Below are 27413 nucleotides of genomic sequence, written 5' to 3' on the forward strand. Positions count from 1 at the left end.
AAATTCACAGCACTTTTGAGTCTTCATTGTGAGAATGAGATCTATTAGAGCTTGATAGATGTGTAACATACAGAAAATTGGACTGGAGTCTGTGCTGACTTCTGTCAAATCATAGAAGGAATGACTGTATAAATACTTTTGTATGTAACAATTTTCTTAGGCTACCCATAGTTTTAGTATTTACAGATTCTTGTACTAGTCCTGTACTAGGATACAAAATTGAGTTATAGAATATTTCATAACTAAATATATACAATACAGAAATACTTAAATGCTCTTCACAATCTGTTCATAATATTTTCACCATTCCTGACTTCTTTAATATTGATTGAATATTGCATTCTCATAATTTTAAACACAATTATTATTATATAATAGACAACTATACTTGTTTGACTTAGCAAAATCATTAATAAATATCTCTAGTTCCTTGAAGCCTAAATTAATCATAATAAATAAATCTGATTTCACATCTTGGGGCATGAAATGAAATCTGTGTAATGCATTACCAAATGTATGCACTTTCCTGTGAATATTTTTACTGCAGAAAACTTATATGATCTCTTATAAAAGAAAAAAAGTTAAGAATATAAGTATTCATAGTTGGCTTAGCTGTAATCACACATATTTATCATAAACTCAACATTTCTCATTTCAGGACTGTAGTAATTATTTTAGAATTAAGAGCTTGGTAGAGAAAGCACTTGGTCTTATTTGCTTCCAGAAAAATTAATCAGTCAGGATACAGTGAAAGAAAGCGCAAGGCAGATTGTCAAAGATCTTTCATCTAATTATATTACCTTTAATTTCGATTATGAGAAGCTGTTATTTTGATAGATGTGTGACATCTTCAATATATTGTAGTGAGATATTTGGTAAAGGATAGAAATCAATATGTAATTTGGTGGTAAATTGTGGAAATAATGCATGTTCTTATTTAATAACCTAGTAGATGTTTTATTTGTTTTGTGTGTCTCTTAGTAGCAGTTTCTTATCTCTGACCAGAATAAAGGTGGGGATTGGGAGAGACACAGTAGTTTTGGTGGTACCTGATTTTATAGAGCTGACCTTTACTTCTCCAGTGATCTGAGAATATGGATGAGCCAGTTCAGAGAGATAGTAGACCTTTTTTCATTCTTTTTTCCATAAAACCTTTTTGCTAACTATCTGCAGTGGTCATTTAAGATTCTTTTTCTACTTTTCCTATTGAGTCTGCTAACTAGCAGTGAGTAACCCCCCAGCCCAACCACTGCAAAAACGATCCTGGAGGAAGGAAGAGGAAGGCAGCAAAATTCAGCCAAGTATGCTTGGGTTTGCTGTGTACCCCACTGAGACATGTCTGTGTAATAGGCTTGTGACCACTTCCAGAAAGCTAGATTTTGGATTTGAGTGCCAGTTATTTTGTATCTCTCTGTATGTTTAAACACATCTGTCTTTTGATACTGTTAGCCAATGATTTTATCTCCTAGTTTGCAGAATTTGATCAGATTATGAAGTCTGACCCTGACCACTTAGCAGAGCTGGTCAAGAGGGTCAATCACTGGCTCATCTGCAGTCGCTGGAAGAAGGTTCAGTGGTGCTCACTGTCCGTCATCAAACGTAGGTGTTTCCTTCCACTCCGAGATGCGCAATTATTTTGGAAATGAACTGGTTTGTGGAATGTTATACCTTTGTCCCAGTGGTGAGCGCTAGACAACAGGGACTGTGTCACTTCTTCATGCTGTGTCCCTGGTTCCTCCCCTAACGCCTTACATGTAGTATGTAATAAATTAGTACCTGTGGACTTTCTTTTTTAAGTGTTTTGAGTGTATGATACTTACCTTCTTTAATCGCATGCATCATGTGATAATTAATTTCATCACGACCTAAATACCCCCCCAGAACTCACTACCTTGATTTTCCCCCCCTCCCCTCCTCTCCCTTTCTCCCCTGCTCCCCACACCGCACCCCAGTCTCTCAGACTAAAACCAGAACTTTTCTTTCCATCCCCGTAGCATCACCAGAATACACACGCTAAAAGTGTCACAGTTGTAACTCTCTTCCTGTCCCTGAAATCATGCCAGTCAGCAAGCTCTGTTGATTCCCCTTCCAGACAATGTACATTCTTTCCTCTTTATTTATTGCCACTGCCTTACTGAAGTCCCTCTCCCCAGCCTGCAGAGTAACTTCAGTGGCTCCCAAACTGGTTTTCCTGGCTTCCCAGACTTACCTTCCCAGAGTCTCTAACTAAAAGCCTTTGATTATAGCTTCCTTTAATAAAGGACAAAGTCTAAAGTCTTAAAATATTGTAGCAACTACTTATCTCTGACCCAAAGCAAGGATGAGGGACAGAATAGTTTTGGGTTACCGGATGGTCTATAGCAAACCTTTAGCTGTAGGGAGTATTGTTAGTAACTTGATTACATTTATAATCCCCCGCCCCCGCCATACTCTCCACAGTACCTGGAACAGTGCTAGGCACATGAAGAGGATTCAGTACATTGCTGCTTATTAATAAAAAAAATTCCTTTGACCTAATGAAAAGGAATCGTGCAAGCAACGTGCATGCTATCATGAGGTCTTTTGTTAGTCAATTGTGATATAAATAAAAACAAAACTATAATAATAAAAAGACAACAGAAGCTCTTTTCCCATCACTTTCCAAGTGAAATATGAACATACTTGTCACTATAGTTAAATGCCTTCAGCTTTAAACATTGCATTATGATGGAAAACATATTACAATTATTTCTACTGTACTATTCATTTGTGGACTGTGTTGTGCAGTGGTCAAGTCAGTAAGTAGACAGGATCTTTGCAGCATGTTAATGGGGAACCTCTGAAAAAAATGTCTCCAGGTCAGATCAGTCTAGGATATCGAGTAACTGAAGTTAAGTAGAGTCCTTTACTGTAGGATTCTTAGAGGCCTCACTCAGTATGTTCATTGTGACTCTCCAGAAGGAGGGGTAGCGCATAGCTTTTCCTGAGTTCATTTGACAGGTGGATTTTTTTTCAAGACACGCCTGTTAACATTTCCTAGACCATTATTACCTAGGACAATTTGGGATGCATTAATGTAGCATAACAAGGAGATAATATATTTAAAATGTCCACCTAACTATATACATGATATGCTTTTTATTTTAAGAAGTATAAAGAACTAAAGAAATGTTAAACTTGCCAGTTTTGATGTCTGATATAATATGTTCATCAAGATTTTGTGTTTCTTGAGAATTGCTTTGTAGAAATGAATGGTTTTTAAAAATCCTGTATGTCTGATTTAAACTAAATAATTATTTCTGTCATTATATTTTCCTCTTACACATAGTGAAAAACAAAATAAAATATCGAGCTGAAGCCTGCATTAAAATGCAGAAAACTGTTCGAATGTGGCTTTGCAAAAGACGACACAAACCTCGGTAAGATGAATAGAGCCTAAAGAATCCAAAAAACCTATTTACCCTAATATAAAATGGCATAAAGTCATACTGAAGAGCAGTTTGCATACTCACAGAGTTTCCTTTTTTCTCATGTTCTTTGTAAAAGATGTATTAGTCTGTTATTCATGTTGTTTATTGGACATTAGTTAATTAATTGCTTCATTAATTCATTACTTGCCTCATTCTATAAAAGGATTTGAAGTAGCTTAGAAAAATGTAAACGCTGTAAAAGGTTGAAAGAAGCTGTTTTATTCTGATTATTTTAGTGACTTGAGTTTATTGATAAATATCAAATTGACATTGTTTTTAAAAATATCTCATTAATATTTTGACCATAATTTTCAAGGTTACCTGTAGGAGTTATATTGTCTCACTGTCAGTTTAGTCTTTATTTCTTATTTGATTCTACTCTTTTAAGTTTTTCTGTAATTTGAATTCTCAAATTTTTCAGTGCAAGTATAGAAGGCTTAAATCTTGCTGACACATATTAATGCATTCACATCCATATTTGATGACTCCTTTTACCCTCAACAAAAGATCTAAAAAAAGAGACTATTGAATAACATGAAAACAGAAGTGAAATACTCTGTTTAACAATATGTTTGGTATTTTATTAAAATGAAAAATCTGTCTGCAGCATTCAATGGTGATATTAAACTCTGATGAAGTGTTGTTATCTTTACAGCATTGATGGCCTGGTTAAGGTGGGCACACTGAAAAAACGGCTTGATAAATTTAACGAAGTAGTAAGTGCATTGAAAGATGGAAAACCAGAGATGAATAAACAGGTCAAGGACCTTGAAATTTCTATTGATGCTTTAATGGCCAAAATTAAGGTATGTAATTTTAATCCAAATGACTTTGACCTTTAAAAATAATTTTTAATACCTTTTGTTATTGGTATTGTCCTTTTTTTAAAGATACAAAACGTTACAGACATTGAGTCTCAGGGATAAGTGATGCTCAACATATTATTTACTCTATATTTGAAATTTTTCATAGTAAAAAAAATTTAAAAAGACAATTTTTGTGCAGTTCATCTGTTGCTAGGAAAGATTTTTCCAAAATACTAAAATACTATACTCTGTTGGTAAGCTTTGGCAGAATCATTACTGAGAGAGGATTAATGCATATTAATTTTGTTTCATCTTTTTCTACTTTCAGAAACTAATTTTTAAATTATAAAAGTAATGTAATATTATTGAAAATCTGGAGAAAATCACCCCCAAATCCTTACCCCCCCACACTAACACATTCAACTATTATACTGTTGCATATTCCTCTCAATCTTAGTTTATATGTACATATTTTTGCATAGTTCTTATCATGTACATTTAATTTTGTATCCCTATCTTATGTTAGTGCCTCGTTCCTGTTATTCCGTTAGCTTCATATAAGCTATATCATAAATTACTTAACTGTTATGAAGTAACAGTTTTCCTCCATATTTTGTGGCAAAGAAAAGGGGGCCTCTTTTTTTTGGTTTTGATTTTCATTTGATTACTAGTGGGACTGAAAATTTTTTCTATGTGCTTGTTTGTTAGTTATATTTCGTCTGTCTATTCATATCTTTTTCTGTTGTACTTTAGGGTCTTGATGTTTTTCTCATCTACTTTCATAATTCAGTGTAATTATGTGGGATATAATACCTCAAAGCGAGGCTTTTACGATGTTTTCTACAGATATTTTATGTAGACAATGATGAATCTTGGAGGAAGAATGGAGAAAGAAGTCAAGAGAAAAATGAAAATGCTTTGGATAGCCTTAGCTGATTTTGCAAATCTGTCAAGAGCCATCCCCATTTATGTGGTATTAAATCAATTAAAATCAACCCAGCCACATTTAAGAAAATCATCCATCAGTTTTGGGTGTAGTTGATAATTTCTTAAATATTTCTGAGGTATTATTTGAACATTATTGTTAAAGAGTAGTAAACTCTGGCAAAATTAGCTAATCATTTCTTAAAAAATAACTTTGAACTACGGTGTATTAGTCTGTACACAGTACACCCTTAGATATTTGATTACTTGATTGATAGGAAATAGACTCAAATATTTGTGCAAAGAGATAACTTAAAATTTTTTGAATATTTAATATTTAAACAGTATGAAAAGATAATGGGCTTACTGCTTACCAGCTTTTCCAGTCTTTGTATATGTGCGTATCGGGTTTTTTTCATCGTGGTGAAAACACATACCATTAAACTTACCATCTTAACCATTTGTTAAATGTACAATTCAGTAGTGTTTAGTATATTCACATTGTTGTGCAACAGAAGAGATAACTTTTTAAGTACACGTCCATTGTTTTGTTTCTTTAAGTCCACCATGATGACAAGGGAACAAATACAGAAAGAATATGATGCGCTAGTTAAAAGCTCAGAGGTCCTCCTCAGTGCATTACAGAAAAAAAAGCAGCAGGAAGAGGAAGCAGAAAGGCTGAGGCGTATCCAAGAAGAAATGGAAAAAGAAAGGAAAAGACGTGAAGAAGATGAACAACGTCGAAGAACGGAGGAAAGGCGGATGTAAGGGTTTATGTTGTCGCCTTGAAATAGAAGCTGACAGGACAGTGATTCTTTGTGTTGATGGTGGTCAATGAATATTCTTATTTTTGAAAGGCATATTCTTATTTTTAAATACTAGTTTTAGAATAAGGTTGAAAATGGAGAAAGTAAGCTCGTTTTACAATCATAACATAAAATGATTCTAACTATAATCTGAATTTTGGTTAAACTCTTACACCTGAGGATTACTTGAGTTCTTTTTAAAACTATGGCTTTCATATTATTTTATAATCTAGGAAGAAGGTACTTCTTTTCTGCAGTTTAAAAACTGATGGCATTTTGGAAGATTGCCATAGTAGGGCAGACGGAAGGAAGCTAAGATTGTCTAATTGGAGGAGTAGAGAGAAGCAGTGTGATCAGGACCTTACGAGTAGCTTGGTAACCGAGTTAATCCAAAGATGTTAAAGGTTATGGACTATAATTGTATTGGTTTTGTTTCTGAAGAACTGCTGTCAGTAGAGTTAGATTTTATTTTATTTTTCAAAATAAGTTGATAATGTATATAGCCAGGTGGTTAATTTGACTTTCCATTTTGTAACCTTTGTTTATTAATAGTTAAACTTTCTTCTGAAGGATATCTTGTTTTATATTAAATTTTTGAAGAGTATTCTGCTTTTTGTTAGGAAACTTGAGATGGAAGCAAAGAGAAAGCAAGAAGAAGAAGAGAGAAAGAAAGATGATGATGAAAAACGTATTCAGGTCTGTACTCAGTAGGCAATCAGACTGAATTTCTATCAAAATGAAATCTACAAAATTACAAAACAAGATCTTGATTTACTAGGTATAAATTGTCATTGTTTTATTCTAGAGATGGAAGGCAGTTTCTCAAGTGGTTATGGGACAGGATTTTGGAGCTAGGGAAGTGAGTTCAAATCCAGCCCCTCCCTGACAGAAATTGTGACATTGCACAAGTCACGATGTGGGCCACAGTCTTCTCTCTCTGCAATGGAGATAAATAGTGATTGTGAGCATTAAATGAGTTAACACGTGTTAAGGCATTTAGAACAGTGCCTTGTTCAATAAGTATAGGTGGTTGTTATTCATAGGGGGAAGGTCAGATCCATATTCAGTTACATTATATAATGTTTTAAAATTGTTATTTTATAACTTTGTACATACTGATATTAATAGGTTAGGATTAAGATAGTCTCCTTACCCCCATCTTTTAAAAAGTCCATGTCTGAGAATAATTGATTCCCTGTTTGAGTGTCTGTCTGTCTCAGCTTTCTGATTCATCCCGAGCACAACCAACACTTTAAATTCCTGACCTCTGCTGTGTAGATGTTAGTGTTAAGGTGCCTAGGATACGATGTCTGGGAGACTCATACTCTAGTGATAGAATGGTGGACTCTTGGTTTGAGGAACGAGGTAGCATTAATCATAATATAGAAGAGACTTCTGGTTAAACAGTAGGTATTTCTTAGTAAAAAAAAAAAAAAAAAGTGTATGGAACACTTTTACGTGGTGAGGGGAATGATCAGGTAAACAAGTGGAGAGGCCCGGGTGCCATGGCCTTCTGTGCCGGCAGGCGGAGGTGGAGGCGCAGCTGGCCCGACAGCGGGAGGAGGAGTCCCAGCAGCAGGCCGTCCTGGAGCAGGAGCGCCGAGACCGGGAGCTGGCGCTGCGGATCGCGCAGAGCGAGGCGGAGCTCATCAGCGATGAGGCGCAGGTGGACCCGGGGCTGCGCAGGTACCGCGCGGGGCGAGGCGGGGGCGGAGGGGGCGGGGCTTTGCCGCTTGACCTCCCTGCCTGCCTCTTTGCAGCGTTAGGGTAGGCGAGAGCCATCATGTTCCTTAGGTCCTGGTACATTTGCCATTTAAAAATGATTTATATTCACTTTTACGCCACCCAAGTGAATGAAGCAACTGATTTCATCAAACTGTTAAACTATTGAAAGTTAAAGCTGATATTTCAGTTCTTGAGTAGTTTAAGAAAATATCTTAAGTTTTACTCTGAAATTATCAGAGTATTGTATAAAGGGTAGACAAATAATTTCTAAGTACCTGCTGTTCAACACTTGGCATAAAAATCAGTGAATATGTTATAATCCAGTTTAATATTTTTGAGGTTGGAATTCATTACTTTCCTAATGCAAATTTTAAAAATATGTCACATACCCTAACACTTTAGAAATTTTACGCGTACACACACGCTCCCTCCAGCTTCCCCATGATTTAGAATAAACAGATTTCCCTTTCCAAGAAGAAAGCTTAATCACGTTGAAGTATTTTGACTTCTCACGTTTCTGAATTAGCTCTAAATACTATGGAGTGTGGAGGAACGCGGAAGTTCTTATTAAAAGTTGCAGGAAGGTTTTTTTGTTCTTTTCGGTACGCGGGCCTCTCACTCTTGTGGCCTCTCCCGTTGCGGAGCACAGGCTCCGGACGCGCAGGCTCAGCGGCCACGGCTCACGGGCCCAGCCACTCTGCGGCATGTGGGATCTTCCCAGACCGGGGCACGAACCCGTGTCCCCTGCATCGGCAGGCGGACTCTTAACCACTGCGCCACCAGGGAAGCCCGCAGGAAAGTTTTACTATAACAGATTCATTCTCTAAAAATACAGAATGTAGAAACAGTAGTTACTATTATTATTTATTTGTAAAAACAAAGTAAACTAGTTTGTAGTGTTCCTTTATGTGTAGGTATATTGTGTATATATTGAGAGGCACATAGATGGGTGTAACCATGCTTTTCAGAATGTCAGAGCACTGTTTATGACAAAATAATTAAAATACAACCACTAGATGTTGCTATTTCCTTGTGAAAGAAAAAAAATACTTGGCCCACCACATTGTAAGGTGGTGAGTAGGTTTTATTTAGCTTAAAACAAAGACAGGGAAGGAAAAGAGTATGTTAAGTTGCCTTCACACTTTTTCTAGTAAATGATTATGTCGGGGAGCTCTGGAGTCTGAATTGCATATGAAAGTTATATTTAAATAAACTGAATATGCCTATGTGTTATAATAATTGTTAAGCTCTTTGGTTTGGGTTCACTGTTTGGGTTCTTTATTAATATTTCACTATAATTAAGATATTTTTGCTCGCCTGTGGCTTTTGTAACTGCAGAGTTCGCTCAGCTGCTGTTCGGTTCCTTCCACCTGTGTTTGGGTGGCTTGGCGGAGCCTTTGTGGAAAACTGACTAGTGGCCTAGGCCAGGCTCCTAATGAACCGAGCAGTGGCCCTGATGTGTGTGAGGAAGTCCTGCACTTGACCGAGCTGACTTTGTTATGGTTGAAGCTTGTTAGGGAGAGACTCATTAATGGAGTCATTGTTGGTGTTTATGGCTTAACTCTATGTTTAAGCATTTGAAATATTTAGCTCTATCCAGTGTCAATCCAGGTAATATGAGTAAGATACTGGCTCATATGTGGGCTCCTTCTCATCCTCAAAAAGATGCACTTCTTCCAATGTGAGTGGACCATTTAGGACCTTTAGGACCTTTAACTTAAGGGGGGAGTTACCTATGATTTAAGTTAAAGAGAATTAACTAGGGAATGGGACCACGCCCAAGTAATTAGGAGATACTCAAGCAGTTATGTCTTGAACCGCAGAAGAGTTAGTTTAGTTCTCCTGTGAGACAGCCTTAGGAATGGTGTCCCTCCCTGGACTGTCCCTTCAGGTCCTGCCTGCCAGCTGTCTTCCAGGAAGAGAGCTGACCCTCAGGTCCCCATGAGCTCCTTCCCTTCTGAAATGCCAGGTTATTTTTTTATACACTGTCCTAAAAGCATTAGCACTTCATTGTGGATATGATGTTCTCTATAGATTTTCCGTGTTCGATAATTTTATCTTACTCCATGGGCTACATCTAAATGTTTTTGAATGTTTATGTTACCTTTGTTAGCACTGAATTCTTTCTAACATGTTTATGAGTAAGAACCTCTCTAAGTAACTCTGTTCTTAATATATGGCATGAAAATGTTCTTGGGTTCTGTGATACATTAAAAAACAATTTCAAGTTACTTTTCCAGCTTGGATTCCCATCCAGTAACTTCTAAGTAAGAATTGTTTCCTGCATAAGTAATATATTTTAAAATATCTCAATCAATGACACATATGATCCTGATGCAAAGTAATGATTTCACACTACCTTAAATTATAAAGTAATATCTAGATTCTACTAAAAACAAACACACAAACCTCACATGAATAGTTTTTTAAATCTAGATGTAATGTATTCACTCTTTAATTTTCACAGAATGCCTTCAGTTTATTTTTTTCTAATCATTTGTAATGAAGATTTAAAAACATTAAAATTCTGAGTGTTCTCATACATAGATTAAATAGAGATAATGGAGTTTTTAAAATCAATTTGCAAAGTCACTGAAATACAAATTTGGCACAATCCAGATTTTCACAGTTCAGAATTGGTTATGGTATTGACTAAAATATACACATTCTTTTCACAGGATTAATGGAGCAGGACCCAAAATGACACCGTATGTCATTTCCCTTTTAAAACTGATTTAATCATATAACCTTTTCTTTTTTTTCTTCTTCTTTGTTAGGTTGTGGATACTTTTTAGGAGAAACATTTTCCTCATTGAAGTAAATTTTACATCATTATCATCATCATCATAATTATTATTTTGCCCAGGAAAAATGTTTAATGCTCCTGTTCGGTGCTCAATCACAGTAGTTTACGATTTGGTTTCTTTCTTTGTGTTTGCTCACTTTGTTTAAACTTTCATACCCATCTTGTTTTATGTGTTTTTAATTATCCCTTACTTATATCATTATAAAAGTAGATGTAGAGTTATAAGTAAGAATAAATAAAATATTTAAAGTATTTGAGTCATGGCAGATAGCTTAGTTTTCCGTATATATAATAGTTCATTCTGCTAGTATCTAAAATAGCTCATAATCTATAAAGTTATGTATGTAATGCTAATATTGGTGCTCATGTATCTTTTTGTTATGAAAATCTCCCCAAAGAGAGAGAATCTAAGTAGCAATAGGGATATATGTATAAATTATACTTTATATGCATAAAATATATTTTTGCATATATTTTTACATATGTGCTATATGTATATAATTTTGAAATATATTTAAAATCTGAATTTTAATAGCTTTTAGGACTCCAACTGTACCCCTTATAGTGATGGTTCTTAACTCTGTCAGACCCCAGTACCAATAACAAATGCTTTATGAATGATGCAACCTACGTTAATAATTCTCTCTAAACAATACATGTAAAAGAGAAATAAAAGGACAGTAATTTATAATTATTTATTTTATTATATTTACTTTAATATGAAAGTGCTTGCTCACAACTACAGGAAAACGTAGTCAGGTACTCAGATGTTTTCACATATGCATGGAATCCCCATGAGGGCAGCAGCTACAAATGCAAATTGATATAAGACAGTTGTATCAGTCAGTGAAATGCCACGAAATTGTGAACAGTCCTTTGTAAAGTTCTGAACGGAGTTAAACACAGTGTCCTCTCCATTATACAATAGTGGAGAAATTCCTAGAGAAATTCTGTGAATATTAAAACCATGCAAAAAAAAGGGTTGTTTTACATGTAGAACTTTATGTATAACTATGTGTATATAGTTTACATGTAACTATATGTATATGTGCGTTTCACCTCTATATGTCTGGTGGACATGTTAAAGTCATAGGGAACATGGAGCAGTTCATCTTATGCAGGACATTTGGCATCCCTGACCCCTCACCTCATCACATGCCAGCAGTGGACTCTCATAGCATCATTGCTCCCACAACGCACCACAAATTTTGAAACTTATCTCTGAGTGGGTGCCGTTGCATCCACTGCTTCATAGTTACCCTTTGAGCTCGAGTTAAATAAGCCTAGCAACCAACTGATGTCTGAGGTGAAACTGTGAGCATTTGCATATAGGTTGGAAAAATCAGAAGGAAAAAAAACACCTGGATGCAGGAGCCGTTTCTATCCAGCATATATGGTGCAGCTCCTAGAGCAGTAACATGCTCAGGTGGGATGTTGAATCAGTAGAGGTTGCCCGTCCAGCGTGGGTGGTGTGAGGGCATCTGCGTATGAAACCTCCATATGATGAACAGACTACGGAGTAAAGAGCTTTGAAAGGCTGCGCATTCCCTTTAAGTCTGCTGTGGGAAAAGAAATGTGAAGTTAGACAATTCTTATTAGCTTGATTTTATTTGATGATATTTGTGGTTTTTTACTTTGAGTTTGTTGCCCTTGGTCTTCAGTTTTGAAAGATGACTTCTTCTCTGACTGTGCTAGCTTGGCTAGACCTCTGTCAGCGCTGAACCTCAGCCAGTGTTTCTCACAAGGACGGAGAGACCTCTGCTCCTGTATAATCAGGGGCCCAGCTCTTGGCCGGCATCCGGGAAACTGAGCCCTGAGGCCAACATAGCCATCTTCTTTTCTTTTGATTTTTGCTGACTTATAAGATTTTGAGGTTACCAGAGTCTGATGAATAGAATGAATGAGAAAATGATTAATTATGAAGGAAGAGGACAGGAAAATAAAATACTAATGAAGTTGATGAACATGATGACATGAACATTCCATTTCACAGAATTAAGCAAATTTTGAGAAAAGTTACGCTCTTTTGGGTAATAAAAGAAAAGCAAGTTTTCGCCATTGGGAAATGTTTATCCTTGAAAGGTCAGAACACCTCAGATCTTTAACCAGTGCTTGAGGCATTTGGATTTTCTTAGGCATGCTTTGATTCAGAATTTTAGAGCTTTGAGTATATCAGACTCTTATTTAAACTCTGGCACTGTAACATAGATCAGTTTGGTTTACCACTATTATACCTTGTCTAATTAATATTTACTAAGCAACCCCGGTGCAAAAATCCTTGTATAGAATCTGTATCCTGCCAAGTTACCTGTATGCATTTAGAACATGCTGATTATATTCTATCCATAAAAATATCACAGAAGCATGGCTCTCATGAGATTTTATCTAAAAGTTTCTACTGCAAAAATGAAGTGCAAGTAACTTTAACTGGGTTTAAACAAAAATTTTGCTGTATTGTATGGCTATACATATTGAAAAGTATATTATCGACTTTTACGAAGTAAAATAATAGTGTATGGTTAATCAAGCAACAATCCTGTTGAAAATATAAATTTTAATTATACTTTTAGATCTTTTAAGTAATTTGTATAGTGGTCTTTTATCTAATTATGTTGTATTATCATTTTTCTTATAGGGAACAAATGGCGAAAGAAATGTCAGAAATTTTGAGTAGGTTAGTGCAGTGTAATTTGGGGAAATGAGCGTCACCTCCAAATCGTATTTTTTAAATTACTTTTCGTTATTTGGACTAGAACCTGTTAAATGAGTAGCCTGTCCTTTCCATGTAAATTTTTGGTACAAGAAACGTGACTCTGCCCTCAGGCCACACTAACATAGAAAAAGGTAAAAAAAAAAAACAGTGTTCCTCTAAATTGGCATTTTTCAGTGGGGATACCACTGGCATTTTGGTTGAGGCCATTCCTTGTTGGTTGTACTGTCGGACTTACCATGAGCCCCTACCAGCTCAGCCTCGGTAGGGAGCCCTTCCTGTCCTTGGGCCCACTGCGCCTGGTTATAGGGGACGTGAGGAAGAGGGGGGCTCCAGGCAGCCCCTTTCCCCCACAGCACAGAGGTGGAACACCACCGGTGTAGAAGTCGAGCCACCAAGGAATATATCTTCCCAGCAGGATCTGGTCCATTATCAAGTGGATATGAATCAATAACATTTTAACTTTCAACTCTGAAGTTGCAGAGTTAATTGAAAGTGTTAAAATTAATATATTTTTTAAAATCAAAAGTCAGTTCTGCTACTACCTTCCTCTGTATTTCACATGACTGTCTTTATCACAAGTCTAAATAATCAGTAAATGAAGGTGTACCTTCATTTTACTATTTTAATAACGCCAAAGATTGGGGGGGGGAGCATTTAAATGAATTTGATTTGTGCACTTCTTACGATGCTGAATATGCTTTTTTTTAGCAGGTGTATTTTTGTTTGACGTAATACGAATGAAAAGTTAGTAAAAACATATTTTAAGCAAAAATAGTTTGAATTCAGTGTGATTTTTAAAAGTATCAAAACACCTTATGTATATCAACATCTCGTATATATTCTGAGAGTCCATAAGAAAGAGGAAAGAAAACAATAACAAAACCCCATACTTTCAGCTGCTCTTCTAGAAAAGACTGGTAGAAGAGCTAGGAAGAAAAAATAATTTTTTTGTTAGTTCATTGAACGGTGGCTTCAGGATGTAGGAAAAAAGAATATTTGAATAATGTTAAAAGCATAACTTACTGTTAAGGGTAATAGAGAAACCTTGCTGACACACAGCTGGCTCTTTTTGAGCAAAGCGATTAATAAAAAGCTCCATGGAGAATGGCCAGTCACACAGCTTATGAAAAGAAGAGGTTTTGCAGTAAACTTGAAACAGATTTTAACCATGAAAATGCAGGAAGGACTAAATGGGCACACATTATTCTTTAGCCAAGCTTGGAAGTGACTAAAAATCATCATGTCTAACAGTTTTTAAGTATGTAGGGGGAAGTATGCTATTTTTATTCTCTAAAAGGAAAGCACAAATAGGCCTTTTAAAGAGGCAAAATTACCGTATTTGTTTCATTGTTAAGCTTAATGCTGAAGGAATAATTTTCCTTATTTCAGGAAGGAGGGTACATATTTTCAAGCATCACTTTTAAATAACATCAGTCTCATCAAGTGTCTGTGTCTTGATTGTTTGCCAAGATCGCTGTTGTCTTTCAAAATGTAGAATGCTGAGAAAAATATGAGCTCATTTTCAGTGTTATACTATGATCATCCCTCTTTAAGAGGAAGGTTTTCCAGGTAGTAGATCACAAAGTGGAAATGCTTTGTGTGATACCCGAGAAGCAATATTTTAGTTCTTTAATATTTAGTTCTTTTAATATTGTGTCATCTTCTTTTCATGTCTTGAAATATGATGTATTTAAATTCTTCCTTTGTTACATTGAGCTTAAAAGTTCACTTGCAGCTTATTCTGAGTGTCTGCTATGTGGCAAGTGTAATCTTTTGCGGAAAAATAATGTTCATTTTTGCAGAAAAGAAATTTTTCCTGTATTTTTAGAATAATTATTTCAAATTATATGTATAGAAACAAATCTTAAGTGCTCAGTAGCACTGCTATGAAAAAGCTTATCCCATTTAACTTTTAAATTATTTATTTTATTTTTTATATTTTAAATATATGTATTTTATTTTTTATTTCTTTCCTCTTTTCCCACTCAAATGTTCCTCCTACATGGGGCAAGATAAAGCACTTGTGCCCTTTGAAATCTCTGTTATCTGTCTCATGACCTTCAGCCTTTTCCTTTAATTTACTAGTTGTCATATTATTACTCACTAAATACGAGGGTGTGGTTTTATCTGCTTACAGAACTTTTCTAAGTATTTTTAACACGGAAGCTCAAAAGTCACGGGAGTGTCCAGGCTCCAGCAGCTCTTTTAGCATGTGTCTAAAGACTCGGGCAGAGGGTGGTAGTTTGGCTACTCCCCTGGGGACCTCTAAACATCCAGATGTCCAGGGAGAGTCTGAGCCATTAGGAGTGGTGGGGTTTGGCCATCTGCAGGTTCCAGGAGTCTGCAGGTGAGTGGCTCATAAACCCTTCATGTGCCTCTAATGATCTTAAAGTATGTTGAGGAGTTGGCTTTTGATTTAAAAAAAAAATTTCAATTGAAGTATAGTTGATTTACAATATCATGTAAGTTTCAGGTGTACAGCACAGCGATTCAGTTATATATACACACACATACACACACACATACATACACACATATACTTTTTCTCATTCTTTTCCCTTATTACATAATACTGAGTTTAGTTCTGTGCTATATAGTAGGTTATTGTTGGTTATCTAGTCTATACATAGTAGTGTGTATGTTAATTCCACCCTCCCAGTTTATCCCTCCCCACCCCCTTTCCCCTTTGTTAACCATAAATTTGTATTCTGTGTCTGTGATCTCTTTCTGTTTTGGAAATAAGTTCATTTGTGTCTTTTTATTTCTTTTAGATTCCACGTATAAGCAATATCATATGATATTTGTCTTTCTCTGTCTGACTTACTTCACTTAGTATGATAATCTTTAGGTCCATCCATGTTGCTGCAAATGGCATTATTTCCTTCTTTTTTATGGCTGAGTAATATTCCATTGTATATATGGACCACATCTTCTTTATCCATTCATCTGTTGATGGACACTTAGGTTGCTTCCTTGTCTTGGCTATTGTAAATAGTGCTGCTGTGCACATTGGGGTGCATGTATCTTTTCAAATTATGGTTTTCTCAGAATATATGCCCAGGGGTGGGATTGCAGGATCATATAGTAGCTGTATTTTTAGTTTTTTAAGGAACCTCCATACTGTTCTCCATAGTGGCTGCACCAATTTACATTCCCACCAACAGTGCAAGAGGGTTCCCTTTACTCCACACCCTCTCCAGCATGTATTATTTGTAGACTTTTTTGATGATGGCCATTCTGACTTGGGTGAGGTGATACCTCACTGTAGTTTTGATTTTGAGAAATATAAGTAAATGTATTGTCTCGATGTTCATATATCCATGAGATAGAAGATTTAAACTGAAGCCTGGGGGAAGTCCATGGCACTAGAACATTGGAATCAGAATTTCTGATTGAAAATCTAATATAGCTGTTGAATGATGCACTGGAAAATTTTAATTCACCTGGGCATCCCATAGTACACCATTCTTAATCTCGTCTGTCAAAGATACAAAAATTATTATATGTTTTTCCAGTAATTATTTCCAGTTCTCAAACTTATGTTCACTTCCTTGCCTGTTTAGTCAACATTTCATTCGTGTTTCTAAGTTTAAATATGCAAAAATGTGTAATAATTACAGAGGCCCTGCTGTACAAGCCACCAAGGCGGCTGCTGGTACCAAGAAACATGATCTTAGTAAATGGAAATATGCAGAACTACGTGATACCATCAATACCTCTTGCGGTAAGTATATAGGGAGGATGAAAAGTGGGAAGACTCCATCGCTGTCAGGTAATATAAAGTAAATGCCTAGATGGGGATGGGGATTTTTTTCATATAAATTAGTTTAAGTCATTCTCTTTGTTACTCTCACCTTGAAATGAAGGTGAATTTTATTGTGAATTTTATTTTCACAATAAATAGCTTTGTGAATTTTATTCACAAAGCTAAAAGAAAGACATACTTATTAAGTTAAATTCATTTTGCCCGTCTCTTGAATAGGCCAGAGAGGAAAAAAAAAAAAAGCATAGAGGAATTATGGTTTGGGCTATATTAATGACTGACCCTCCTAACGTTATTCATAATAGTTAAATACCTATATATCAGACTATTTTGGTCTATGAATGCAAAGTAAAAAATGGCAGTGGAGTCCTTCCCTTTTCAAGCTATTTTTTCTTCCAGCAGAACAGAGTGAAAGGCTGTATCCAGAGAATCCCACAGTTGTGTTCACGTATAAATCACAGTGTTTGAATTCAGGGCACTGTAACTGGGGCTTCAAGTGTCATAGTCGTACAGGACGCCTCACTATGTTCTTTCCCTCTTCACTGAGTTTATCTGCATAATTACAAATGTAAAAGATGTGGTACATGTAAATCTAGCTTGTGTTTGAACACGGTGACTTCTTATTCTATTGTCGTGGTCTGTGACCTTGGACACATGACTTAACCTTCCTTTTTCAAGTTCTTCATCTATAAAAGCCCTATTTAGTCCAGGGTTCTTGTGTGGAGGAAAGATATAACATAGTAATAATGTTTAAGAAAATGCTCTGTAAGTGTAAAAGGTAGTATTACAATGAAGTGCTCATCTTTATCAGTAATTAGTGTACTTTTGATTTTGTACTGTTAATTTAAAAATGAAATCTTCATTTAAAAATATATATGTTAAAAAGAAACGGAACTGAGTTATTTGTAGTGAGGTGGATGGACCTAGAGTCTGTCATACAGAGTGAAGTAAGTCAGAAAGAGAAAAACAAATACCGTATGGTAACACATATATATGGAACCTAAAAAAAAAAAAAAAAAAAAAAAGGTTCTGACGAACCTAGGGGCAGGACAAGAATAAAGATGCAGAAGTAGAGAATGGATTTGAGGACATGGGGAGGGGGAAGGGTAAACTGGGACGAAGTGAGAGAGTGGCATGGACATATATACACTACCAAATGTAAAACAGATAGCTAGTGGGAAGCAGCCGTGTAGCACAGGGAGATCAGCTCAGTGCTTTGTGACCACCTAGAGGGGTGGGATAGGGAGGGTGAGAGGGAGACGCAAGAGGGAGGAGATATGGGGATATATGTATATGTATAACTGATTCACTTTGTTATACAGCAGAAACTAACACACCACTGTAAAGCAGTTATACTCCAATAAAGATGTTAAAAATATATATATTTATGCCACAGGATAATTATGCTAGACAACTAAATTACGATGTTAATTGCTGTTTTTTTTTTTTTTTAACTCTCTCTGTGTAATTGATAGATATTGAGCTCCTGGCAGCTTGCCGAGAAGAATTTCATAGGAGACTAAAAGTGTATCATGCTTGGAAATCCAAGAACAAGAAGAGAAATACTGAAACAGAGCAACGTGCTCCAAAGTCTGTTACTGATTATGGTAAAAACAAATCTGTACTTCTGAATGCTCCAAAGTATATGTATATAAAAAGTATATGTATATAATTACATGTAACTATACGTAAGACATTTGAGTAAAATTTATACACAAGGCATTTGAGTAAAATTGTCCAATATAAATTTTCTCTTACTTTAGAACTATGGGTCCACTGAATCTAACACAACCATGATGGCTTATCTTTCAAAGTATTATTTCTGTTAGATACATCTTTAAAGTCATATTTGTTTAAAAGTATTGAATTTACTTGTTAAGATAAATTCTGGAGGTAAGAATAATCTTGTCCATACTGAGGAAGTTGTATGATAATGCTGTAAATACGTATTCTTTCCACATACACATATATACACATATGTAAAGATTATGTGTGGAAATGTAAAGATTACTATGAAAAAAAGAATATTTACTACAAATATTATAAAGCTGTGAAAATATGAGTGAGAAATAATACCTTGGTTTAGACCAGAGTTTTACCTAGACCAGAATTTGCTTTTTTTGACTGAGATCCTAAAAATGAATTTTGTTTACTTCGTTATACAAAAGAAAAAGCTATATACCTGAAATTGGAAAACAGACCAGAATAGACATAACCTAGTAAAAGCAAGTACTAGCTTTAACATTAATTAAGAATACCTGCGATATGAGTTGTAATTTCAGTCTTAAAAGCAATAATGGGAATTTCATTTATTTAACTTGCTACTGGCACAATTTGTTAGGTTAATTCTGGCTAATGTCAAGGTGACAGCGTATTTAATATCTTTTTTTAGAACGAGGTATATTCCCGACACTTGGTGGTATAGCTTAGCCATGTGTGACCCCAGCTGACTTAGAAAAGGAGCTCACAGTTATATTTTGCCTCCCTTACCGCCTTCCTAGCAAATGAAACAGTGTTTGATGAAAGTCAATTAAATGGTGAAATTTTAGTGTTTCTAAGATGTTGCAAAGATTAGACTGAGGAAGGGAAGTATTAGTAGTAGTAAGAGAGATGTTAGTGCTAATGACGGCTCACCGGTGTCCTCAGTCAGGATATACCTCTCTTGCAAGAGCAGTGAGCTTGCCTGCAGCTAAGAAACGGCAGGAGGAAGGCCCTCTCAACCCTGATCTTCTGTGACCACCACTCTCTTCTCCAGTTTAAAAATTTGTCTCTGGGAAATGAAGATGACAGGATGATTCCATTGTCTGTTCACTGTCTGTACCAAGTTTCTACCACAGTTGCTTTGTTTTGTAAAAATGGCAAAGGGCTATTTTTTGTTTTGTTTTTTTTTGCGGTACGCGGGCCTCTCACTGTTGCGGTCTCTCCCATTGCGGAGCACAGGCTCAGCGGCCATGGCTCACGGGCCCAGCTGCTCCGCGGCATGTGGGATCTTCCCGGACCGGGGCACGAACCTGTACAGTCCCCTGCATCGGCAGGCGGACTCTCAACCACTGCGCCACCAGGGAAGCCCAGGGCTATTCTTTTTAGCTATAATCTTTAGCTGTAATGTTCTAATCATGACCTTGAACTGATTGGGTTTCATTATGTTCTATTTCAGAATTTATACATCTGCATGATTACACTTCTTAAAACAAAGAGTACTTCCCTGGTGGTGCGGTGGTTGAGAATCCGTCTGCTAGTGCAGGGGACACGGGTTTGATCCCTGGTCTGGGAAGATCCCACATGCCACGGAGCAGCTAAGCCCGTGTGCCACAACTACTGAGCCTGCGCTCTAGAGCTCGGGAGCCACAACTCCTGAAGCCCGCACGCCTAGAGCCCGTGCTCCACAAGAGAAGCTACCGCAATGAGAAGCCCACATGCTGCTACTAGGGAAAGCCCGCACACAGCAACGAAGCCGAAAATAAATAAATGAATGAATGACTGAATGAATGAATGTTGTAATATTTGGCACACACATTTTTTAAAATTAATTAATTTATTTTTGTCTGTGTCAGGTCTTAGTTGCGACATGTGGGATCTTTCGTTGCAGTGTGTGGGCTTCTCTCTAGTTGTGGCGTGCGGGCTCCAGAGCACATGGGCTCTGTATTTGCTGCACACAGGCTTGGGCTTAGTTGCCCCATGGCATGTGGGATCTTAGTTCCTTCACCAGGGATTGAACCCATGTCCCCTGCATTGGAAGGTGGATTCTTAACCACTGGACCACCAGGGAAGTCCCCGGTACACACATTTTTAATGAATATATAAATATTTCATGTATTATTGTAGCAAACCAAACCTTTGGTACCTTAGTCATCCAACTTTGCCCCCAAAAGAGCAAATAACATGCAGCTTACCTTACTGGTTCCTATTACTGTTTCCACTCATAAAGTACTTTTTGGAAGAACAACAGAGTAGATTAAGAAAATTTCTCAAGGGTCCCATCCAGGTAGATGAACAAAATTATGAACTGTGTAGGAACACACTCCCGCATATATGTAGCCTTCAGGGAATTTGAATGTCGGTCATTTTCAGCATAAAATGTAACTTCTGCCCTGAAAGGTACTTTTTTTCCTCTTCATTTTTCTGTCATGTAAAATTCACTCTGACACAGGAGTACAGTTAACAGGAAAGGTGAAGGGCACCAAGGTGCTTAACAACTCACCTGAGAAAATTCTGTACTTTAGGTGGTTTCCTAATGGTGTAGCTGCTTGACCTTTAAAAGGAACTGCTCTGTAGTTTAAAATTTAGAAGGATTAGAATTCATTAATTTGAGAAAATAAAATGATGACAACTTATGATAAACAAAAATATAACTTGGTATTATTGCCTTTAAGAGTAAGACATTGACAAATTATGGTAAATTCTTAAGAGTTAAGAGTTGGGTGGCTCAGAGCCCTCTCCCGTGTGCTATACTGGGTGAGCACACTCTCATCGCATTTACCCCGGAAAGAGGCTTTCAGAAATAATTTCTGGGGGCAGTGGCAAATTACCCAGTAAAAGATTTACATTTACTTGCTTAAAACAATGACTTTGGAGAGGAGTTTTATTTCATAGTTCCTAAATAAAAATGTTGTGAGTTTAATATTTAAGACAATGTGAAGAAATTAAAACATGCTGAGTACATGTAAGTGTGGCAATGCTTCTTCTCTATATAAAAAACATTTTTTTAATGAATTTATGAGTTATTCTCTTTTTTCCCCTACACAAATTCTAGTAGTGCTTTAAAGGTACTTTCATCTTGATTATTAAGTCACTGTTTTGGATTCTTGTTTGGACATTACTGTGTTCGAAAATTAAAATTTTTTGGTCCTCTTTGTATGTCCATCAAGCAGGATGTCCTAAAAACATAATCAAAATAGCTTTAAAAAAATTGGAAAGCAGCATCTACTTGTAGGTAGTTCTGGGAGTATTTGGCCATGGGTAGGGTATTTATTTGTTAGTCACCACCTCCATTGATGGGAAGGCATTATAAATTAGAAGAATGCTCATTTAACAGTTTTGGCATTTTTATCTTTTCTTCAACATAAAATATTTGTTCACAGATTTTGCACCATTTTTGAACAATTCACGTAAGTCAATGGGTGGTAACTCATGAGCTAACTGGAAGATGGGTTAAAAATACTTTATAAAGTACTAACTTCTTCTAAACATCGTTTTGCTACAATTTTAAGGTGAATTTGTAGTACACTAATGTTGGTTTATCTGTACTAAGATACCTCATTTGAGATGGTACTTTCATTTGGATCACTCCAAAATATACATGCAGAACAAAATTTAATTAATCTGTTATTTCATCAAATTACTTCCTTTTTAAACTGAGTATACCCAGTTCTTATTGTAGCAAAACTCTATCTTAATAAGCAGCTGATCTTTTAGAGTAAAGACTAACTTTAGGTGCTGGTTTCAAATACTGTGATGGTGTAAGCATTTCTGTCCGAAGAGATTTGAGTTTCGTATGATAATGTACACAAGCTTAATAGAATACCTCTTAATAGGAAGAGGAGATTATTCTGTTACTTTTACAGCTTCCTATGATGCACATTTTTTGATCATCTAAAAGCTCTGAGTCATCTTAGTGTACAGTAAATTTCTTCTAGAATCAGTTCAGCAGTAATGATTTGAATATAATGCCATATTTATTTGCCAACTGGTTGGACATGATTTTTTTTAGTGCTTCCAGTAATTTACAGACTTACAAATTTGAAACTTATTCACACTTTTGAAGATAACAATTGGATGTGAAAGAAATAGTTGTTTAGAAGATTAGTTTCAAGCTTTTAACGTCTGTATCTTTGTACTTTTCCAGGTGAATATTCATTTCCAGGCTTCCCAAATACAATTTCATTTCTCACATTAGTAGAAAAAAGCCATCCAAGACTTTCCATCGGGTTTCTAAATTTTACCCAATATATTAAGTTACAGGGGATTGTTATTTTGAAAGAAAAAAAGTAGGTTATACTAATGGGTGGCCATCAGTATCATAGTAAGTTTTTTGTCAACAGGACATTGAGTTCTAATTCACTGCTGAAGATGGAGGGAAGGGTTTTTTTTTTTTAATCCTTTTATAAAATGTCTTAGTTTTGAGTTAGTGTATTTTCTGCAAAGTAGGTAGTTTTTAAAACTCGAAATGGAAACACTGAACTGTAAGTTGCTTTGAGGGAACAGGAACGAGAGAATAAATAAGCTTATCTCTGGTAACATGCTAAAGGTGATACGGCTTTTTAAAGTCACTAACAAAACTGGGTCTCTTTCTTTCATAGGCATATACAGCTTTGCTAACTGCTTTTTGCTTTCTCTTGTTTGCACGAAAATAAATTGAGCTGCTATAAAGCTTTTTGCTATTGGTGCAAAAAGTGGAATAAGAGTAATTTCATCCTTTCAATACTTGGGAAGTCTTACAAAAGCCACATGACTGTCCTTGACTTGTACATATTATATAATTTTTCACTGACATACTTAGCTTTTCAGTGAGATTCTTAATTGAGCTGCAGTAAATGATTGGTCTACCTTTAAAGTTATGAGTATAGAGCATATTAAACAGATTTACCAGAATTATGCTCCTGAAGATGTAAAGTCATTGCCTCAGAGAACTGAATATTTTCAGGAAAAAAACCCAAAACTCAACCGTTCAGTAATGGAAATTGAGAACAGAGATGATATGAGCTCAATGCCCAGTGTTAGCAGAAAAGCAAGGATTTCTCTTTTCTATTGGCAAAGGAAACCAAATATTATACACGTTCCACTTATTGCAGTGGATTTTATTCCAAGAGAAGTCTGGTTTCAGAGTAAGTAAATCTCTCTGAGTGAAAGTTCATGCTTACTGTTACAGTTTTGATGTTGTTGTCACGAAGTTGTCTAAATCTTATTAGTAAAATATCTGTGTTATCTTGGCCATTCTAAATCCCAGAATCAGTTGGCAAAGGAGAAAAATTTTATGTCTTTCACTCTTTTGAGAAACTGTGATTAAAGCGACAAATATCTAGAATCCCTCAGATTTGTGAAGCTACTGTTTATTTGTTTCATCATAAATAGTCCTGCAAAAGTTATTCTGCAGCCTTCATTTGAACTCTTTGGAGGAAAAAATATAAATCTCGTAAATAATACTAGTTTGCTTTCCTGCTGAGTGAGTTCATTTTGTGTGCAGATGCAGTCATTTGTGGGAATCTGCTAGGGGCTGGTTGTTGTTATTGCTGCTGCGGCTGATGGTGTGTGTGTGTGGATGTGTCTGTGTGTGTGTCTATGTGTGTGTGTCTGTGTGTTTACAATGCCCAGGAACATCTTCAGGGGAAGAAAATTCTAAGAAATCACCCTTTGAATTGTATTCATCTGTAGGCAGTTCCAATTTACATTTTGTCTTAAATTCACTCTTGGGAGGAGCCCCTCTTTTTGCTTTTGTAAAAATTCGTGGTGCATTTTAGGATTAAAGGCTGCTCTCCTTATCCCTTGGGCTGCTGGCGTGACTCTGCTTGTTCTCTGTGACAGCTCAGCAGAACCCGGCAGCTCAGCTGCCTGCCACGCAGCAGGGGATCGAGATGAACCGACAACAGCGCTTCTTCCGCATCCCGTTCATCCGCCCTGCGGACCAGTACAAAGACCCGCAGAATAAGAAAAAAGGCTGGTGGTATGCTCATTTTGATGGACCGTGGATTGCCCGGCAGATGGAGCTTCATCCTGACAAGCCACCCATCCTCCTGGTGGCTGGTGTGTACGATTCACATGAAAAAAAATTTATAAAGCAGAAAAGGATTGTGTACCCTCTGAATGAAATGGTGTGATGTACAGTGGAATAATTCATTAAATTTCAGGGTTGAGGCGTGGAGCTTTGCAGTTAAGTCACATCAGTTGAGGATAACTTCTTTACAATATCGAATTGTAATATTTACAATATGGAATTGCTTGGATTAATTATGTCCTTGTAGAGCTCATAGAAACTTGTCTGTGTCCTAGGAACTTTTTCATTGGTGTCTGATTATATCATTTGCTTTGTAATGGTTATTTAAGGAAATGTAGCATTTTTAATAACCCTGGTAACTTGTGTTTTCAACTGCATCGTTAGTACATTTTGAAATGGAACTTGGTGGAGGACACATTTGTTTCTGGTGAATTTATGAAGCAGATTTCAATCTTAGAGGAAGGAAATGGTTTTAAAAGTCCTCAAATCTATGAGAATTGGTAGACATTTCAGGAATAAAGTTTACAATAAATGGCTCTGAAAGGAGGTATAGTAATTCTCTGACGTCTCATCTGTGCAGGTAAGGATGACATGGAGATGTGTGAGCTGAATCTTGAAGAGACAGGCCTGACTCGAAAGCGTGGTGCTGAGATTTTGCCAAGACAGTTCGAAGAAATTTGGGAACGCTGTGGAGGCATCCAGTATCTTCAGAAAGCAATTGAGAGCAGACAGGCCAGGCCCACCTATGCCACGGCCATGCTGCAGAATCTGTTAAAGTAGAAATTTCACTAGCCTTGCAGCTGGGAGCCCTTGCCATGGCACTCGGTAGGGAGTGTGTCCCAGAGATTTAACCATTCCAAGATCAAGTTAGAATTACTTATACAAAGTGAACAGATTTTATTAATCATGGCTTTTTGTTAATTTAAGGTTAATTATGGTAGTGAATTTGGGACCTAAAATTTATTTTCCTGTATCCAGCTGTAACTGTTAGACCTCTCATTATTGTAATACTTGCTACACTTGGACAGACTCTTGACATTTCTCCTTCTTTGCCAACAGACTACCTTAAATCCATCTTAATTGTTCTTTAGGAAAAGAAGTTTTTAAAAAATGCAGAATTCTTGCTTTTTAAGGATGGCACAGTACCGTATGACTGGAATAAAGAAAACTTAGCTTCAATTTTCATACAAAAATTAAGGCACTTAAAATGATCAAGGCACTGATATTTTGATCTGAAAGCTGTGTACTTTCTATACTAACTTTTTCAGAAATTCATGGAAATTTCCATCAAAGGTGGAAATTTTAATTTTTTCCCCCTCTTTTGCAGTGTCTTAGTTTGAGTAAAGCAGTTTACCTGAAGTTCTAGAATTCTGGAGAGAGCCTTGATGTATTTGATGCAATCTGTGATAAAGAAGGTACATAGTATCCTGCACAGATTTGTTTTGCTTTTCTGTCACATTGTGTTGCTCTAAGAATATGTTCATATATTCCATGGACAAATAAAGGAAATTTAGATTGTTTAAATGCTTGAAAGTTTTGAGATAACTTTGTTTCATTTAGAAAAGGAAATAGGTTTTAGGTGGCAGTTTGGCTTAACTGGACTGAATTCAAATATTCTTTCACTTTCATCTCAGTTGTGATTTTGTGTCAGAATCTTGTCCAAGTTGTTTCATGTGATTTAAACTAGTGTCCTGCTTCAACACACCTTTGTTTTTTTAAAAAAATTCCTGTTGTCTTTTTTGGCCTTCGAGATTTTGGTAATTGTAGAGCTCTTTTATAAGCCTTATAATTCAAAAACTCTGCACTGAGGAATTGCTTGTTTCATGTAACTGATAATTAAAACAAAAGTTTTGTGTGCTGTTTAGTTTTGATCAAATGTCAGCAGTTTCAAGCCTAATATTTATGACTTTCATATTAGGAATTTGGAAACAAACATACATCAAGGAGTTATGTTGACATAATCCTAAGGAGTCTTGTTTGTATTTTAGAATAAAATTAGAAAATAAAATTGCTCTCTGTATTTTTTTTCCCCTGATGTTTAAAGACCCTAACCTTTGAAATGAATTTCCTGTGATTTTTTTTTTTTTTTTTTTCCTAGAAAGAGTACCTCAGTTAGGAAAGTATTTCCCAGCTGACTGGATTAGTGCTTGTGAGCTGGACACTGTTTTCAGAATTGATTCTCTCATTATATGTTTTAGTATAGAGATATTTATTTATTATGATACTGTGCAAACGCTCATCTTCTGTTAAAGAAAGTAAATGGTCCTGTCTGTACTGTTGAGAATGTGACTGTGATTCTCTTTTTAAGGCTGTATTACTGCATAGACTCACCCACCCTTGGGTCATTTGGTCCCTGTGATTTGGTGACAGAAGGTCTGGTTACTGAAAATAAATGTCCTGTTCTCCCTCTTCCTATCGCTCGCCTTTAACTGGTGTTTTTATTTGCACAGGATAGTGAATGATAAGCTTTTTTCTTAACTGGTAACAAGTAGAGTCCTGGAAGAAAATTTAGTAACCCAATAGATTTTTAATGACTTGTGCCCTTAGCGCTGCTTCCAGAAACAGTGTCCTAGATACATGCAGGCACTTGATGGAAAACTAATCACACAGGGTAAATTATCGTAATGAGAGAACTTAAAGTTTTGAAGAATTTGTGAGAAATGTATCACAGCAAGGCATTGTTACAGGTCTTTAATTTTTTACTTTAAGA

At 36.2% G+C, this 27413-nt stretch overlaps 1 protein-coding gene across 3 annotated transcripts in view; it reads left to right on the forward strand.

Annotated features, from left to right (window-relative positions):
• The window catches only part of MYO6 (myosin VI), a 144685-nt gene extending 117581 nt beyond the window's left edge, over nucleotides 1-27104 (forward strand). Inside the window, exons 23-33 of one of the 3 annotated variants that reach the window (XM_082633765.1) lie at nucleotides 1470-1599; nucleotides 3308-3398; nucleotides 4105-4255; nucleotides 5741-5943; nucleotides 6606-6681; nucleotides 7511-7671; nucleotides 16850-16953; nucleotides 18468-18599; nucleotides 22074-22100; nucleotides 24514-24732; nucleotides 25284-27104. In XM_082633765.1, coding sequence (XP_082489891.1) covers nucleotides 1470-1599; nucleotides 3308-3398; nucleotides 4105-4255; nucleotides 5741-5943; nucleotides 6606-6681; nucleotides 7511-7671; nucleotides 16850-16953; nucleotides 18468-18599; nucleotides 22074-22100; nucleotides 24514-24732; nucleotides 25284-25483 — 1494 coding nt within the window. In that variant the 3' untranslated portion in view covers nucleotides 25484-27104. Of the gene's footprint in view, nucleotides 1-1469; nucleotides 1600-3307; nucleotides 3399-4104; nucleotides 4256-5740; nucleotides 5950-6605; nucleotides 6682-7510; nucleotides 7672-16849; nucleotides 16954-18467; nucleotides 18600-22073; nucleotides 22101-24513; nucleotides 24733-25283 lie in introns of those variants that run through there. The other 2 variants (XM_082633766.1, XR_014295118.1) reach the window with 2 other exon arrangements.
• The last annotated feature ends 309 nt before the right edge of the window (nucleotides 27105-27413 follow it).

This window comes from Mesoplodon mirus (genome assembly GCF_964341445.2).
Source record: "Mesoplodon mirus genome assembly, chromosome: 10".
NCBI lineage: Eukaryota > Metazoa > Chordata > Mammalia > Artiodactyla > Ziphiidae > Mesoplodon > Mesoplodon mirus.